Source organism: Mandrillus leucophaeus, unplaced genomic scaffold, assembly GCF_000951045.1.
Source record: "Mandrillus leucophaeus isolate KB7577 unplaced genomic scaffold, Mleu.le_1.0 Scaffold109, whole genome shotgun sequence".
Taxonomy (NCBI): Eukaryota; Metazoa; Chordata; class Mammalia; order Primates; family Cercopithecidae; genus Mandrillus; species Mandrillus leucophaeus.
Window position 1 is genome coordinate 2452158 of NW_012099098.1, and position 14409 is coordinate 2466566.

Consider the following 14409-nt stretch of genomic DNA (forward strand, 5'->3'; position numbering starts at 1 on the left):
GAGCTAGCGTTCCCCATGGAAACAGAGGTGAAATGCTGCCACTAATGGAAGCCTGGCTGCGAGGTGGGAGACAGGACCAGGAATAAGGAAGCACTGGAGCAGAATCTGAGCTCTTCTGCCTCCGGGTTCCACCCAACACCTCTTGATGTCAAGGGGACTCTTGACATCAGCATAATGTATCTGGCCCTCATAATCTGAGTGTTGAGTAGCTAGGAAGTCCTGAAGGCCTATAGGTCTATGTTTGGCCTAGAGCTACATGGCTCAAAGCTATGTCCTGAGCAGTGCAAACAGACTGGCATTTCTTCTGCCAGACCCATCAAGATTGTTAGCCAAGTGCTTCTCATATTTGGATTAAGTCTGCCATCCTAGGGAACAGAAAGGCCTTGTAAAGACAGGAGATTTGAACTGAAAGCTCAGAGGACCTTGGAAATCTCCCCTGCAGTTCAAGTTAACACCCTATCCGGGAGAACCGGCAGGATGTTTGCAATGTCATTTAGGAAAAGAACCAAAAGTCTGCTAATGTGAAAATGAGAAAACTTCCTTTCCATCCTGCCACCAGTGCTAGGGTTTGCTACTGAATTTCCAGATGATTTATTAAAGCAGTGACCTGACATTTCATGTTTTTCAGATAGTCCAAGTTTCAAACATTCTGCTCTCTGCTCAGACCATAAGTCAGAAAATGTGTTCAGGTGTTTTATTCAAAACAAACAACAACAGAGGTCACCAGACTTAGACTAGCTAGTCCAAAATACATAATGAGGTTTCAGAAGAATCTCTCCTACTTCTATCCTTTCGGTTCTGATTAAAGAAGACAGTGTCTAGAGCAAGGATTTTTTGATATAAGATACTTATAAAGATCATCAGATTATCAATTTCATGCCATTTTACTACAAAGCCAAACATATGTTAAAGAGGTTGCTGATGAGTAATCCTTCCCCGGAAGATTGAACCCTCAAGGCCACTCAGTTTTACCAAAAAGGGGGTGGGAAGTATGGGTAGGGGGTGTGGTAAGAGGTGAGGTCAGGTCCTGTCACACTTCATAGCCAGCTCTCAGGACCACCTCAGGGCCCTGTCCCTCCCTCAGGAGAGGTACTTTGGTTTCCTGGAGAGAAAAGGCATTTTCTAGGGGCATGTTACAGACTCAACAGAAACATGAGACAAGGAGCCTCCCACTCTTGCTTCCAAGCAGCAAATCCGGCCAGTAGTGGGGCTGAGCGAGAACACTCATAAGTCTCTTAATGGCCTATCCCTATTTCGAGAAATAAAGCGTTAACACAGGATGTTCAGTCAAGCCAGTCACCTGGCAATGGCTTCCTTAAGCCTAGTCCCTTCTCCCATCTCCTCCTTCCTCCTAGTCCAGGGCCCTCTAAAAACCCAGGCTTTTAAGGGAAATGCCCGATCTCCACACATCGTTTCTGTAGAGATGAACACCGCAGAGTGGAGCGATCTACTGGAGCACTTCACAACGTGACTCTAACAGAACAGTGCTATTATGTGGATAAATGAAAGCTACTTGGTTAGCCAAAAAGGGGGAAAAAAAAAGTTTTTTGCACATGTTAAATGTAGTATTTCTCCTAACAGTGGCTGACTAAATCCTCTCTTCCCAGCCTCAGCCTCATTGTAAGGGTCTTCCAGACCCCAAATAAACAAACAAAAAAAAACTGTTGCCTTTACCCCACTCCACCAAGGCATGGCCACGAGGGCTCACAGAACAAAGAGTAATCAGCTCCAAACATCTATTCCTGCTTTGACTCACAGAACCACAGAAAGCCCGTGTCTGGCAATTTTAGAAAAGAGTCAGGGATGGGCCTAGGAACTGTTCTGTTCCTTTTGAAAATTAATCTAGCAGTAACTTATTTAAAGCTTTTTTAACTTTTTATTTTTAAAAAATGTCAAACTAGGCTGGGCACAGTGATTCACACCTGTAATTTCAGCACTTTGGGAGGCCGAGGCTGGCGGATCACTTGAGGTCAGGAGTTCGAGACCAGCCTGGCCAACGTGGTGAAACCCTGTCTCTAATATAACATACAAAAACTAGCTGGGCATGGTGGTGCATGCCTATAATCCCAGCTGCTCAGGAGGCTGAGGCAGGAGAATTGCTTGAACCCAGGAAGAGGAGGTTGCAGTGAGCCGAAATCGCACGACTGCACTCCAGCCTGGGAGTGAGATTCTGTCTCAAAAAAATTTTAAAAAAAACTTTAAAAAAAAGTCAAATCTACAAAAAAAGTCACAAAGACAAACACTGTATGACTCCACTTACATGAGGTAACTAGAAGAGTCAAAATCATGGAGACAGAAAGTAGAATAGTGGTTGCTGGGGGTTGGGAGGAGGGGGAATGGGGAGTTGTTTAATGGATACAGAGTTTCCATTTTGCAAGATGAGAACAGTTTTGGAGATTGGTTGCGTAACACTGTGAATGTACTTAACACTGCTGAATTGTATAATGAAAAATAGTTAAGATAGTAAATTTTATATTATGTATATTTTACCACAATCAAAACGAAAAAAGAACCACCCCAGAAGTTCTTCAATGTGCCTTGTCCCAATTACAAGTCTCTCTCCCACCAAAAGTAACCATTATTCTGACTTTCTTCAAGTTTTTCAAATAATTTAATCACTCAAGTATATATACCTACACATCACGGGGTAGTCCTGTCCACTTTTTAAAAATCTGGAGAAGTGCTATCTACCTGCCTACCTATCTATCTATTTTAGAGACAGGGTCTTACTTGCTGTCCAGGCTTGGGTGCAGTGATGTGATCACAGCTAGTGAGCTAACCTCAAACTTCCGGGTCCCAGTGATCACTCCTGCCTCAGCCTCCTGAGAAGCTAAAACTACAGGTATAAGCCACCATGCCCAGCTAACTTTTTAATTTTTTTTGTGGAAATGGAGTCTAGCTCTGTGGCCCAGGCTGATCTCTAACTCCTGGCCTCAAACAACAATCCTCCCACCACCTCCTCCCAAAGCACTGGGATTACAGTTGTAAGCCACCATGCCCAACCTGATATGTACTTTTTTTTTTTTTTTTTGAGATAGTCTTGCTCTGTCACCCAGGTTGGAGTGCAGTGGCGCAATCTCGGCTCACTGCAACCTCCACCTCCCGGGTTCAAGTGATTCTCCTACCTCAGCCTCCTGAGTAGCTGGGACTACAGGTGTGCGCCACCATGCCTGGCTAATTTTTGTATTTTTAGTAGAGATGGGGTTTCACCGTATTGGCCAGGCTGGTCTCAAACTCCTGACCTTGTGATCCACCCACCTCGGCCTCCCAAAGTGTTGGGATCACAGGCGTGAGCCACCACACCAGCTGATATGTACTTTTAAAATCTCTTTTAATCTACAAATATTCTCTCCATCCCTTTATATTCCTTGTAATATATCTGCTGAAGAATCCAAGCCATTTGACCTACACAGTTCTCCATACTTATGGAGCAGGTCAACGTGTTCTTCCTTTTTTGGTGTGTCTGCAAATCAGCAGCTGGACTCAGGGACTTCATCAGACACAGGTTTATCCCTTTGGCAAGACCGCAGGTGGCAGCATACTGCTTCATCAGGAGGCACATGATGGCTCTCTTTTTGTAATGTTAGTGGCTATTGATGCTCACTGCTTAGATATTTTCATTCACTGGGGTTACAAAATTATGATATTCCAATTCTTTCATTTCTTTTCCTTTTATTAACTGAACCAATTTAATAGACACTTTCCCTCATCTACTGTTTGGTTATCCAGTGTAGTTAGTACAAAAGTAAATGGCAGAACAAATGCTTGATTCTTTCCTTATATTTATCAGTTTTTAAGATGATAAACTGCCCTCCTATTATCATCCAAAGGTGACCCATTGCTTGATGAGTTTCAATCATTTGCAATTATTATCCTTTTGAAGCTCAAATTGTGCCATGATGGGGCAATGGGAGCTACTTCTAGCTAGCTCTTGAGTCCTTTTGCCACGGACCCTCCTATTCCTTTACAGCTTCCTCACTGGGTACTGGGAAGATGTACCAGGCTCATCTTGAACATGTCCTTTCCTAGACTTGGAATCAACCAGTTCTCCAGAAGCCATGGGTTCTTTTAGTACGAAATGCTATTTCAAGACCACAATGCAGAATTCATACTAATATTTCCAATTCAAAGTCAGGACATTTTTTAAAACTTGCTTAACCTCTTCTGTATTATATCTGTATCTCCTTTCTTCTATTTTGAAAATCTTGGTCTCAAAGACACAGAGTATATACTAAGATTCCAGCATCCCGTAAGTTTTCATTTACTTTATCCTACAGTCATACTATATTTACCATCTGGGCACACATTCATTACAAACTATACCCTCTACCTTTAACCCTCATTCAGTCTTAATTCCACAAGTAATTGCATGTTTACTGCTCTCTACCTGTCTTTATAGCAATGGTTCTGTAACTATGTCTAAGACTCATTCTCTCATAGACTCCTCAGGAAGGGCTCAGGGGAATAAGATTCTAGGGCCTTGCACGATCACAACAGTTTGTTTGTGTCCTTTATACTTTAAAGTCAGTTTTGCTGGATATATTATAAATTATTTGGCTCACTTTTTTTTCTTTCCTTATTTAATTATGTAGTTCTATTTCCTTTTGGCAAAAACATGTTTCTGTCAAAAAAGACTGATGGTAATCTAATCATTTCCTGTATATGTCATTTGCCGTTTTTGCCTACATGCCCAAATAATTTTTTTTCCTTTAAAATCCAGTAATTTGTAAAGAATACGTCTTTACAAACGTAAAGTACTGACCATTTGGGGTTGACATTCTCGGCTTCACAGTGTGCTCTTTCAACATGCAGTTTCAAATCTTTTTTTTTTTTTTTTTAATTTCATGAACATTTTCCTAAATTTTAGTTTTAATTATTTGTGAAGTTCCCTTGCCTTTTTGTTCCCTGCTTTCAGGAATTCCTATTATCTGTATGTTGGATGTTCTTTGCCTATCATGAATATTTGTCACTTTTCCCCAAAGTCTTATTCTTTCTTCATTTATTTTCATGTGAAAAAGTTTCTTCCCTTAGGCATTTTCTGTTATGTTTATGTGTTCCTGTGTTCCTTCTAGTTCAATCTTCATTTCCAACAGAATTCTTTTATTTTTAAGTCTTTCCTAAGTTCTGTCATCTCATTTCTGAGATTTTCGTATTTCTGATTTATGTTCTTCATGCATGATCTTAACATCTCTTAGCTCATTTTAAAATAAACAGTTACAGGTTTTGTCTGTTTTTTGGCATGCTCTCATTGTCTATAGGGATTCTTGCCTCTTTTTTTGTATAATAACTTTGAATGAGATTTGACAGCAATAATTTCCTGTTGCTTATTTTTATGCAAAATTAGTTTTCCTGAGCTTTTAGAGGGCAATATGGTTCAGAGTACCTCTTCTAACTTCACACAGCTGTGTTTTAGTTTGCTTTCATGTAGTGCTCAACACCACGGCCACTATTTCTTGAGATTTTCTCTCTCTCTCTCTCTCTCTCTCACACACACACACACACACACACAGACTCTTAGATCATCTTTTGCCACAACTATCTCTATCCTTTCTGATCATTTTGACTCCACTCCATACTGAATTTCTTAGGTATGCAGCATCATTCTAGAAGGGACCCCCCAGTTGCCTGGTTTCAAGAGGTCATAATGGCTATTCCACAGATCCCTTCTACTCACCCATTATTTGAATAGTCAAAATCCCTGCCAATTTCAACTGCTATTCCCACCCTGATGCACTGAACTTTCTAGCAAATATCTATTGGCAACTTTGGGGTTCTCCTATTCTCAAGTCTATCAAATACCCCAGTGCTTATTCTGCTTTCTCCTCTACAGACGCTGATACCCTGAAGGTCTTGTGGATGTTGGTGGTATACGTTGCGTATATATATACCACTTGTATTTTGGGGGTGATGAGGATAACTTGTCACCTAGGTTTACTACAATTTTGTTCCTGGGTTTCAGGGTTTGCTATCTAGTTGTTCCGAACATTCATAGTGGGGCAGTGGGGGAATGCGGATTAAGAGAGAATTTAAAAATATGCTACTGCCACCACCATCTTCCCAGAATCAAATAATTCTTTCAGTGGGTTTTCACGTCTGGGTTTTTTCTTTCACTAGACAGGAAACTAAAATGCCAGTTGGTCTGGTTCAATTCTAACACCTAGGCACTCCAGTGCTTTCCCAGAGGCCAAAGACTCCAGAGACCTGGTTTCACATGTAAGCTAAAGACACACTAGCTACAGCAGAGACAGCCAAAGTTTTAGCACTGCATTCTCAAAAAGTATTCACCATCCTTCCCTACAGTCTTCCCAGCCTCAGAAAGGCAGCCTGAAGCAAGCCAAGCAATACCCTACGGCTGAGGCTAGAAAACCAGGCTCTGAGTCTCACCAAGGAGTCCTGTTAGGCAATGTTTTCCTATGATGCAGTCTAACTCTCTGCCATTCCACAGAGTAAACAGCTATAAAGGGATTTTTAAGCCTCATTATTGCTTCTTTCATGAAGCTAAAAAACATGACTCTTAAAAGTACAAGTAAACATACATAAATAGAACATAGAAACTAGGCCATCAGACTGCGAGATCCATGAAGTCCTCTAAAGGAGAGACAATACAGCTTTGTGGCTAGGAGTATGGACTCTAGTGTTACACTGTCCAATATGGTAGCCACTACCCACATGTGGCTACTGAGCATTTGAAATGTTGCTAGCACTATAAAGTAAAAACTATACATTGGAGCCAGGTACAGTGGCACAAGCCTATAGTCTGAGCTATTTGGGAGGCTGAGGCAGGAAGACGACTTGAGCCCAGCAGTTCAAGGCACTGCACTGTGGTGTAACTGCACCTGTGAATAGCCACTGCACTCTAGCCTGGGCAACGGAGTGAGACCCTGTTTCTTACATATACACATGTTGGATTTTGAAGACGTAGTTTGAGAAAAAAAGAATATGAAGTATCTTAATAATTTTATGTTGCTTGTATTTTGAAATGGTAGTATTTTTGGATATATATGGTTAAATAAAACATATTATCACAAGTAATTTCACTTCTTTTATTTTTTAATGTAGTTACTAGAAAATTTTTTTTTCTTTTTTGAGATGGAGTTTCGCTCTTGTTGCCCAGGCTGGAGTGCAATGGCGCAATCTCGGCTCACTGCAACCTCCGCTTCCCGGGTTCAAGTGATTCCCCTGCCTCAGCCTCCCAAGCAGCTGGGATTACAGGCATGCACCATCAGATTACAGGCATCCAGTTAATTTTGTATTTTTAGTAGAGACGGGGTTTCTCCGTGTTGATCAAACTGGTCTCGAACTCCTGACCTCAGGTGATCCACCCACCTCAGTCTGCCAAAGTGCTGGGATTACAGACACGAGCCACCATACCCGGCCGATTACTAGAAAATTTTAAATTGCATACGGAGCTTACATTGTATTCCTATTGGAAATCACTGGTCTACAGTGCCAGACAGCCCTGGTTTAATCCCAGCTGTGGCATGTACTACCTGTGTGAAGAGACAACTTTCTTCTCTAAGTGTTGACTGACTTACCAGTAAATTGGGAATAATAATTATACCTAATTTATAAGGCTGTTATGAAAAGTAAATTAAATAAAGCATGTAAAACATTTAGCACAAGACCTAGACATAATCAGTGTTCAAAAATAAGAGTTGCTCTTAATATTACTTCCTAGCATTACATGGGTAATTAGGCGATGAGAGTTTCAGACCTGGCTCTGCCAATACCTTGCTATATAATCCATGTAAGAAAATTAATCTGTTGGATCCTTACTTTATCAGAAAATTGGGAGCTAATGATATGCCTCATTGAGTTGTTGTAAGAATTGAACTCTTCGCCAGGTGCGGTGGCTCATGCCTGTAATCCCAGCACTGTGGGAGGCCAAGGGGAACAGATCATGAGACCAGAAGATTGAGACCATCCTGACCAACATGGTGAAACCCTATCTCTACTAAAAATGCAAAAATTAGCTGGGCATGGTGGTATGTGCCTGTAATCCCAGCTACTCAGGAGGCTGAGGCAGGAGAATCACTTGAACCTAGGAGGCGGAGGTTTCAGTGAGCCAAGATCCCGCCACTGCACTCCAGCCTGGTGACAGAGCGAGACTCCTTCTCAAAAAAAAAAAAAAAAAAAAAAAAAAAGAATTGAACTCTTTCAGGCAATACATATTTACTGAGCACCTATTATGAGCCAGTAATTTTTTGGACACTGGGAAAAAATGCAGTGAACAAGTCAGATAAGTTCCCGTCCTTAGAAAGTTTATATTCCAGTGGAAGATATATGAAATAAAAATTTATTATTATATAGGCCGGGAGTGGTGGCTCACGCCTGCAATCCCAGCACTTTGGGAGGCTGAGGTGGAGTCCAAGAACTGGAGACCAGCCACAGCAACACAGTGAGATGTCATCTCTACTAAAAATAAAAAAAAATTAGCAGGGCATGGTGGTGTGCACCTGTAGCCCCAGCACTTTGGGAGGCTGAGGCAGGAGGATCACTTGAGCCAGGGAGATTGAGGCTGTAGTAAGCTGTGACTGTGCCACTGCACTCCAGCCTGAGTGATGAAATGAGATGCTGTCTTGAAAAAAAAAATAAATTATTATTCTATAACGTAATGTTGGGTAGTAATAAGAGTTATGAAGAAAAACAGAGCAGAATTAAGGAGAAAGATAATGATAGAAAGATGCTACTTTAGCTCAGTGGAAGTCCTAAGGACAGACATTTGAACACAGAGTGAGCAGACAACTAAGGAAAAGCCATGAAGACTGAAAAAAGGACAGAGGATGCAGGTGAGCCTGGGGAAGAAAGACAGTGGGAGAGCACGGAGTTGGGTGCAGAAGAGGAGGCTTGGCTGGATCACAGAGAGTACTGGAGGCCTCAGGAGGAACTCCGGGTCTCATTCTAGTAGGAGGGAGCTGCTAGAGAGTCTGAAGGTTTTAAAATGATCCCTTAGACACACTGAAGGAGATGTCCTTAGACACACTCAGTGTGGCCTGGCACAAAGTAAACATAGAAGAAGCCAATGATGGCAGAGCAATGACATGGTGCCCAGCTACTTCCCTTGGCACCCAGGAGGACAAGAAACCTCTTTTACCAAAGAGGGTAGAGAGGACGTGGGTATGGGTTGGAAACACTTCCAGGGTTCTGGAGAGAAGTTCAATGCTTGGACAACACTCACAATCAGATTTGAGGTCACCCCAGAGTCAATATTCTCCCTCTACCGTCAAGGTACAAAAGGAGGAAAACAAGTCATGGCAAAACAAGGGGCCAACACTGCTCCACCACAAGGGACTGTCCCTTAGTTAGACCAGGAGCAACACACTGTTTGAAGATACATCTTTTTTTAATTTATATTTTTTAATTGCCCAAATAATATTGTTTATCATTGTAGAAAATGGCTATTATAAAAATGTAGAAAGTATACATAAACAAATAGAAAAATTAAATTCTAATTACCTGGAATCTATGACCAAATACTACAGTAAATAATATGTTTGGCTATATAGATCCAGATATTTATGAATATGTAAACAAAAAATCCAGACCTCATGCAAATACATGTCATATATGTGTTATACATGCTTTCTTTTTCTTTTTTTTTTTTTTTTTTTTGTGAGACAGGGTCTTACTCTGTTACCCAGACTGGAATGTAGTTGCATGATCACAGCTCACTGCAGCTTCAACTTCCCAGGCTCAAGCAATCCTCTCACCTCAGTCTCCTGAGTAGCTGGGACTACAAGTGTGTGCCACCACACCTGGCTTATTTTTTTATTTCCAATTTTTGGAGAGGCAGTCTCCCTCTGTTGCCCAGGCTGGTCTCGAACTTCTGGGCTGAAGCCGTCCTCCTACCTCAGCCTCCCATAGTGCTGGGATTACGGGCGTGAGCCACCTCGCCCAGCCTGTACATGCATTTTTAAAATTGCATGTTCTCCACAAACTATGCTTTAGTCTGCTCCTTTCATTTTTATATATATAGCGTACAGCCTTCCAGGGCAGTTAATTTCAGGACAGCACCCTTTTTAATGCTGCATTGTATTTCATAAAGGGTGACACATACTTTACTCAACACACCCCTCTTGTTGGGCATATAGAACGTTTCCAATCTGAGCCAAAAGCCTAAGTGGTGGCGCCCTCTAGTGCCCTGTTGTGGTGCCCAGCCACCCACACCAGCTCTGTTTCACTTACAGCAAACTCCTCTGGGGTCACTTTCAAGACATCGAAGACAACGGCATCATAGCTCTTGCTGGCATAGTCGCAGCTCTGGCCCTCCAGAGAGTCCGAGCTGCTGCTGCCCTGTGGAGAGCAGGGAGAGACGGTGTTAACTGAATGATCTGACTTGGAATCACTGCCTCCCAAACCTCCTCGGAATTGAGAATGGGAGACCAATAGAATAGTACAATAAAAACAGCTTCTATTGATTAGAGCTTTACCCCAGTCCAGGCACCGTGTTAAGCACTGCACGTGTATCTTCTTATTTCCTTCTCATGTGTGCCCTATGAATACACATTATTATTGTTCCCATTTTATAGATAAGGAAGTAGAGGCAATGTTACTTCTCCAAGGTATCTCAGCTATGAAAGGGAAAGCCAGAAAGTAAACTTACTTTTGTATCTATCAGACCCCAAAACACATACCTTCAGTTGCCACACCCTAACTTTCTCTGGCCAGTGTTTTACTGGTGGGGTAAAAAATTTCAGCCCAATCTTCCTTGAGGGAGAGCAGGACTGCATGTCTTAGGAGGCCTGAGGAGACAATCTGCTTCATGATGTCTTTCGAACATTACCTGGTTTTACCTCTCTTTTTCCTACTTGAAGTCATTGCAGGAAATTGTTACACAAAATGTGAAAGTAGCTCTCAAGGCTTATTTATCATGCAGGCCACTTGGAATTCAAAGCCTGCTTGCTAATGAGCTGAGAGGTAACCAACTGGCTTTAGAGGCCGGTGTGAAAGTTATATTTAGTAGAGTCCTTTGTGCTAAGGACACTCTGCCTCCTGCATGTATATGAAGGGAGTCTCCCATAAAAAGGCAAGTTAAACTCCTCAAATGTGGCTGATTTCATGAATCTCAACACTGGGGATCCCAGAAAGTTAAATATACTTTCTCTTTAATTTAACTTCATCAAGCTTAATCAAGCTTACTGCCCAAAAATTGTGCCCTGTTCATAGACAATTTTATTAGTCTCAGCTCACGAAGAAGGATTTTGTGGTTTCCATTAACCTCAGCATCTTGGACTGGGATTTAGAGAATATGCTTTTACTAATTCTTTTTTATTTCACTCTTTCCAAAATGGCTATATCTGGAAAAACTCTGTAATCTTCCTGAAAACTAGAGTGTTTTTAGGCCAGTGAGGGAAACCAATAGTCAACAACTGGAAATGTAAAGTTTAAAAGAGGAGCAGGAACTTAAACCTGTAGATTTCGATAGGCCTGTGTCATCAAAAGATTTTAAAATGAGTCTACTATACCAAAAACTCTTAAAATGATCTTAAGAAGCAGCATACCATAGTGGTTAAGAGCTCTGAGGTCAGATAGGCCTGATTAAAATGCCAGCTCCACACCAGTTGCTATCTGAACTCAGACAAATAACTTCGTTTTACGGAGTCAGTTATCATCTGTAAAATGGTGATATTAAACCGACTTCCCAGCGCTATAGTATGGGTTATATAAAATAAAGCTTAAAAAGTAACTGGCAGAATCTGCCTCCACTCCCAGGAGAGCTGACTCAAGGGGACTCGGGTGAGCTCAGGCATGGCTTTTTTTTTTTTTTTTTTTTTTTTTTTGAGTGGGAGTCTTGCTCTGTCGCCCAGGCAAGAGTGCAGTGGTGTGATCTCGGCTCACTGCAACCTCCACATGCCGGGTTCCAGTGATTCTCCTGCCTCAGTCTCCCAAGTAGCTGGGATTACAGGCACCCGCCACCACGCCTGGCTAATTTTTGTAATTTTAGTAGGGACGGGGTTTCGCCATGTTGGCAGGCTGGACTCAAACTACTGACCTCAGGTGATCCACCCACCTCAGCCTCCCAAAGTGCTGGGATTACAAGCGTGAGCCACCACACCTGGCCCAGGCATGACTATTTTTAAAGTTCCACAGTGACAGGACAGTCTCCCCTGAGGAGAACCTATGCAGAATGAACTTTGGAAAAGTTACAAAGACTTCTCCTGATGCTGCTGGAGTTGGCAGTCTACTACATCTCCCAGTCTTATACGGAGATCCTGAGCAGACAATTCTGTACAAACTGTTCTGTACTTCTACACCCACCTTCCAGAAAGCAGAATATATCAGGGTGACAGGATGGATTTTCTTTTGGATGGTATAATGTCATGGTTAGGAGCACCAGCTCGAGAGTCAGGGTTTGAATCCCCACCCACCTGGCAGCTGTGTGACTCCAAGCCAGCTTGTTCACCTGTCTGTGCCTTAGCTTCCTCATCTATAAACTGGGGATAAAATAATAATATATACCTGATGGGGCTATTGTGACTATTAAATTAGACAATGCCCATGGAACATGCAAAAAAGTGCCTGGTATATAGTAAGCAACAAATTATGGGGCTATATGGGTGTAAATGTATCACTCAGTCATCAAAATTTATTGCGCACTTCAGTTATACATGTATTCATCCATTTGCTCATTCAATTATTCAATAAATACTTACTGAGTACTTACCTTGTGCTGGATACACATATACGTACATATATACAGCAAATATGTGTGAATGTATATAATGTGTATACACATATATATACACACTTATATATATATACACACACACACATATACACATATACACACACAGACCAGAGAAGAAAGAAGCGTCACTCTAGATGGAAATAGAAGTCTGATTCCTCTAGTTACAAAAAGAAATCCATTCCCAGGATTTCAGGTATTATAACTTTCCAGTGGCACACCATTGTATCTGCCCCAAGCACACACAATCATACAAGGGGATGTGTTCAATCAAAAGCTGCCCCAAGTACATCATTGGTGATGACGATGAGGGTAATGACAATTCTGCTGCAGTAGCAGCTTTACTTAAACCTATTCCGATTTCAGGACCAGAGATCAAAACACTGAATTTTTTTGAAAGGGTCATAAGAAATGAACTGATTCCTGTGACTTTTTGGCTGGTTACCCAGGATCACTTCAAAAGCCCAGCATAATGAGGAGGGCCTTGTGGGTTTAAACCCTGGTATGGCCTGCCAATCTGTCAGAGGAGGAGGCGTTTCACACACAATAGAGTGGTGGCATCCTGGGCCTCAAATGGCACCCACTCTTCCTGCATGCTTCTGTGCCATGACTGAGCATGGAAAGCAAATTCCCAAACCCCACGGCAGGGGCCCTAGCCCAGGCCACTGCAGACCACCAGTCCTTACAGCCATTTCCTACTGAGCAAGGTAAATAAGAACCCAGGGCCAGTTGGAATGACTTCTGTCTGACTTCATTCCGGAATGTGTGTGACTTATTTATAATCAGCAGCGGCTTTTCCTGGGAAAGGTCTGATCCCTTCTTGCCACCAAAATGGAATGTGGCACTTGCTACGACTGGACTGGGCAGGTATTTGTTTTTCTTTGAAGAGAACGACTTCAGAAAACATGCTGATCCTCAGGGCTGACTGCCTCCCAAATCTCACGCCTGGCGTGGCCAGGGGCCTTAGGAGTGCTAAGAATGGTGGTATTCATAGAGCCCTACTGCCTTGCTGTCCAAGCCTCAGCTGGGGCCTGGGTTAGCTGAAAGGAGACCCCTCTACCCACTGTCCCAATTCTTGCAGCCTCAGTACCTGTGGAGTGGCAGAGGTGACCAACACGCTAGCCATCAGACCATTCCTCTTGTACATAGTCTCCAGGCCACAGGGAGCTTCAGGGCAGTCTCTGCAGGTAACATAACCTGTCTGGAGAAGTCCTGCAAGGCAAAGGGGCTCATAAAAACCAGTCTTCAAAACAAATTTATCCCCACCCCCAGGCGAAAGTTGTACCAGACTTGAGCAGATCATCTGAGGAGACCTTTAAAGAAAGGTCATCAGCTAGCAGCTTTCAGGTGAACTATGGCCCACAGACACAGTTTGATGGGCTTGTATAGGGTATTGGTATTTTTAAAATTAATTACCAACATTTAAAAATTGGAAGATTTCACACAGAACTCTGGATTTCTGACTTTTCTGGCAATACTGGGCCCATTTTCCTGCATGGTGACCATCAGCCAGCTGAGTGGCAGCTGCCCCTTGGATCGGAGCAGGGCCTTTTAGTCCCCACTTGGCTTGTGCAACCATTTCAGTGCATGCCTGGCCCTTGCAGGCACTAGAGTTTGTGATCTTTGTCTTACTCATTTTGAGACAAGGTCTCGCTCTGTCACCCAGACTGGAGTGCAGTGGATCAATCACGGCTCACTGCAGCCTCACCCTCCTGGGCTCAGGT

At 42.5% G+C, this 14409-nt stretch overlaps 1 protein-coding gene across 6 annotated transcripts in view; it reads right to left on the reverse strand.

Annotated features, from left to right (window-relative positions):
• The window catches only part of RALGPS1 (Ral GEF with PH domain and SH3 binding motif 1), a 265288-nt gene extending 251396 nt beyond the window's left edge, over positions 1–13892 (reverse strand). For all 6 annotated transcript variants that reach the window (XM_011988521.1, XM_011988499.1, XM_011988490.1 and 3 more), the window contains exons 1-2: positions 13776–13892; positions 10186–10293 (exon numbers count right to left, since the gene is read on the reverse strand). In XM_011988521.1, coding sequence (XP_011843911.1) covers positions 10186–10293; positions 13776–13832 — 165 coding nt within the window. In that variant the 5' untranslated portion in view covers positions 13833–13892. The remainder of the gene's footprint in view (positions 1–10185; positions 10294–13775) is intronic.
• Between the last annotated feature and the right edge of the window lie 517 nt (positions 13893–14409).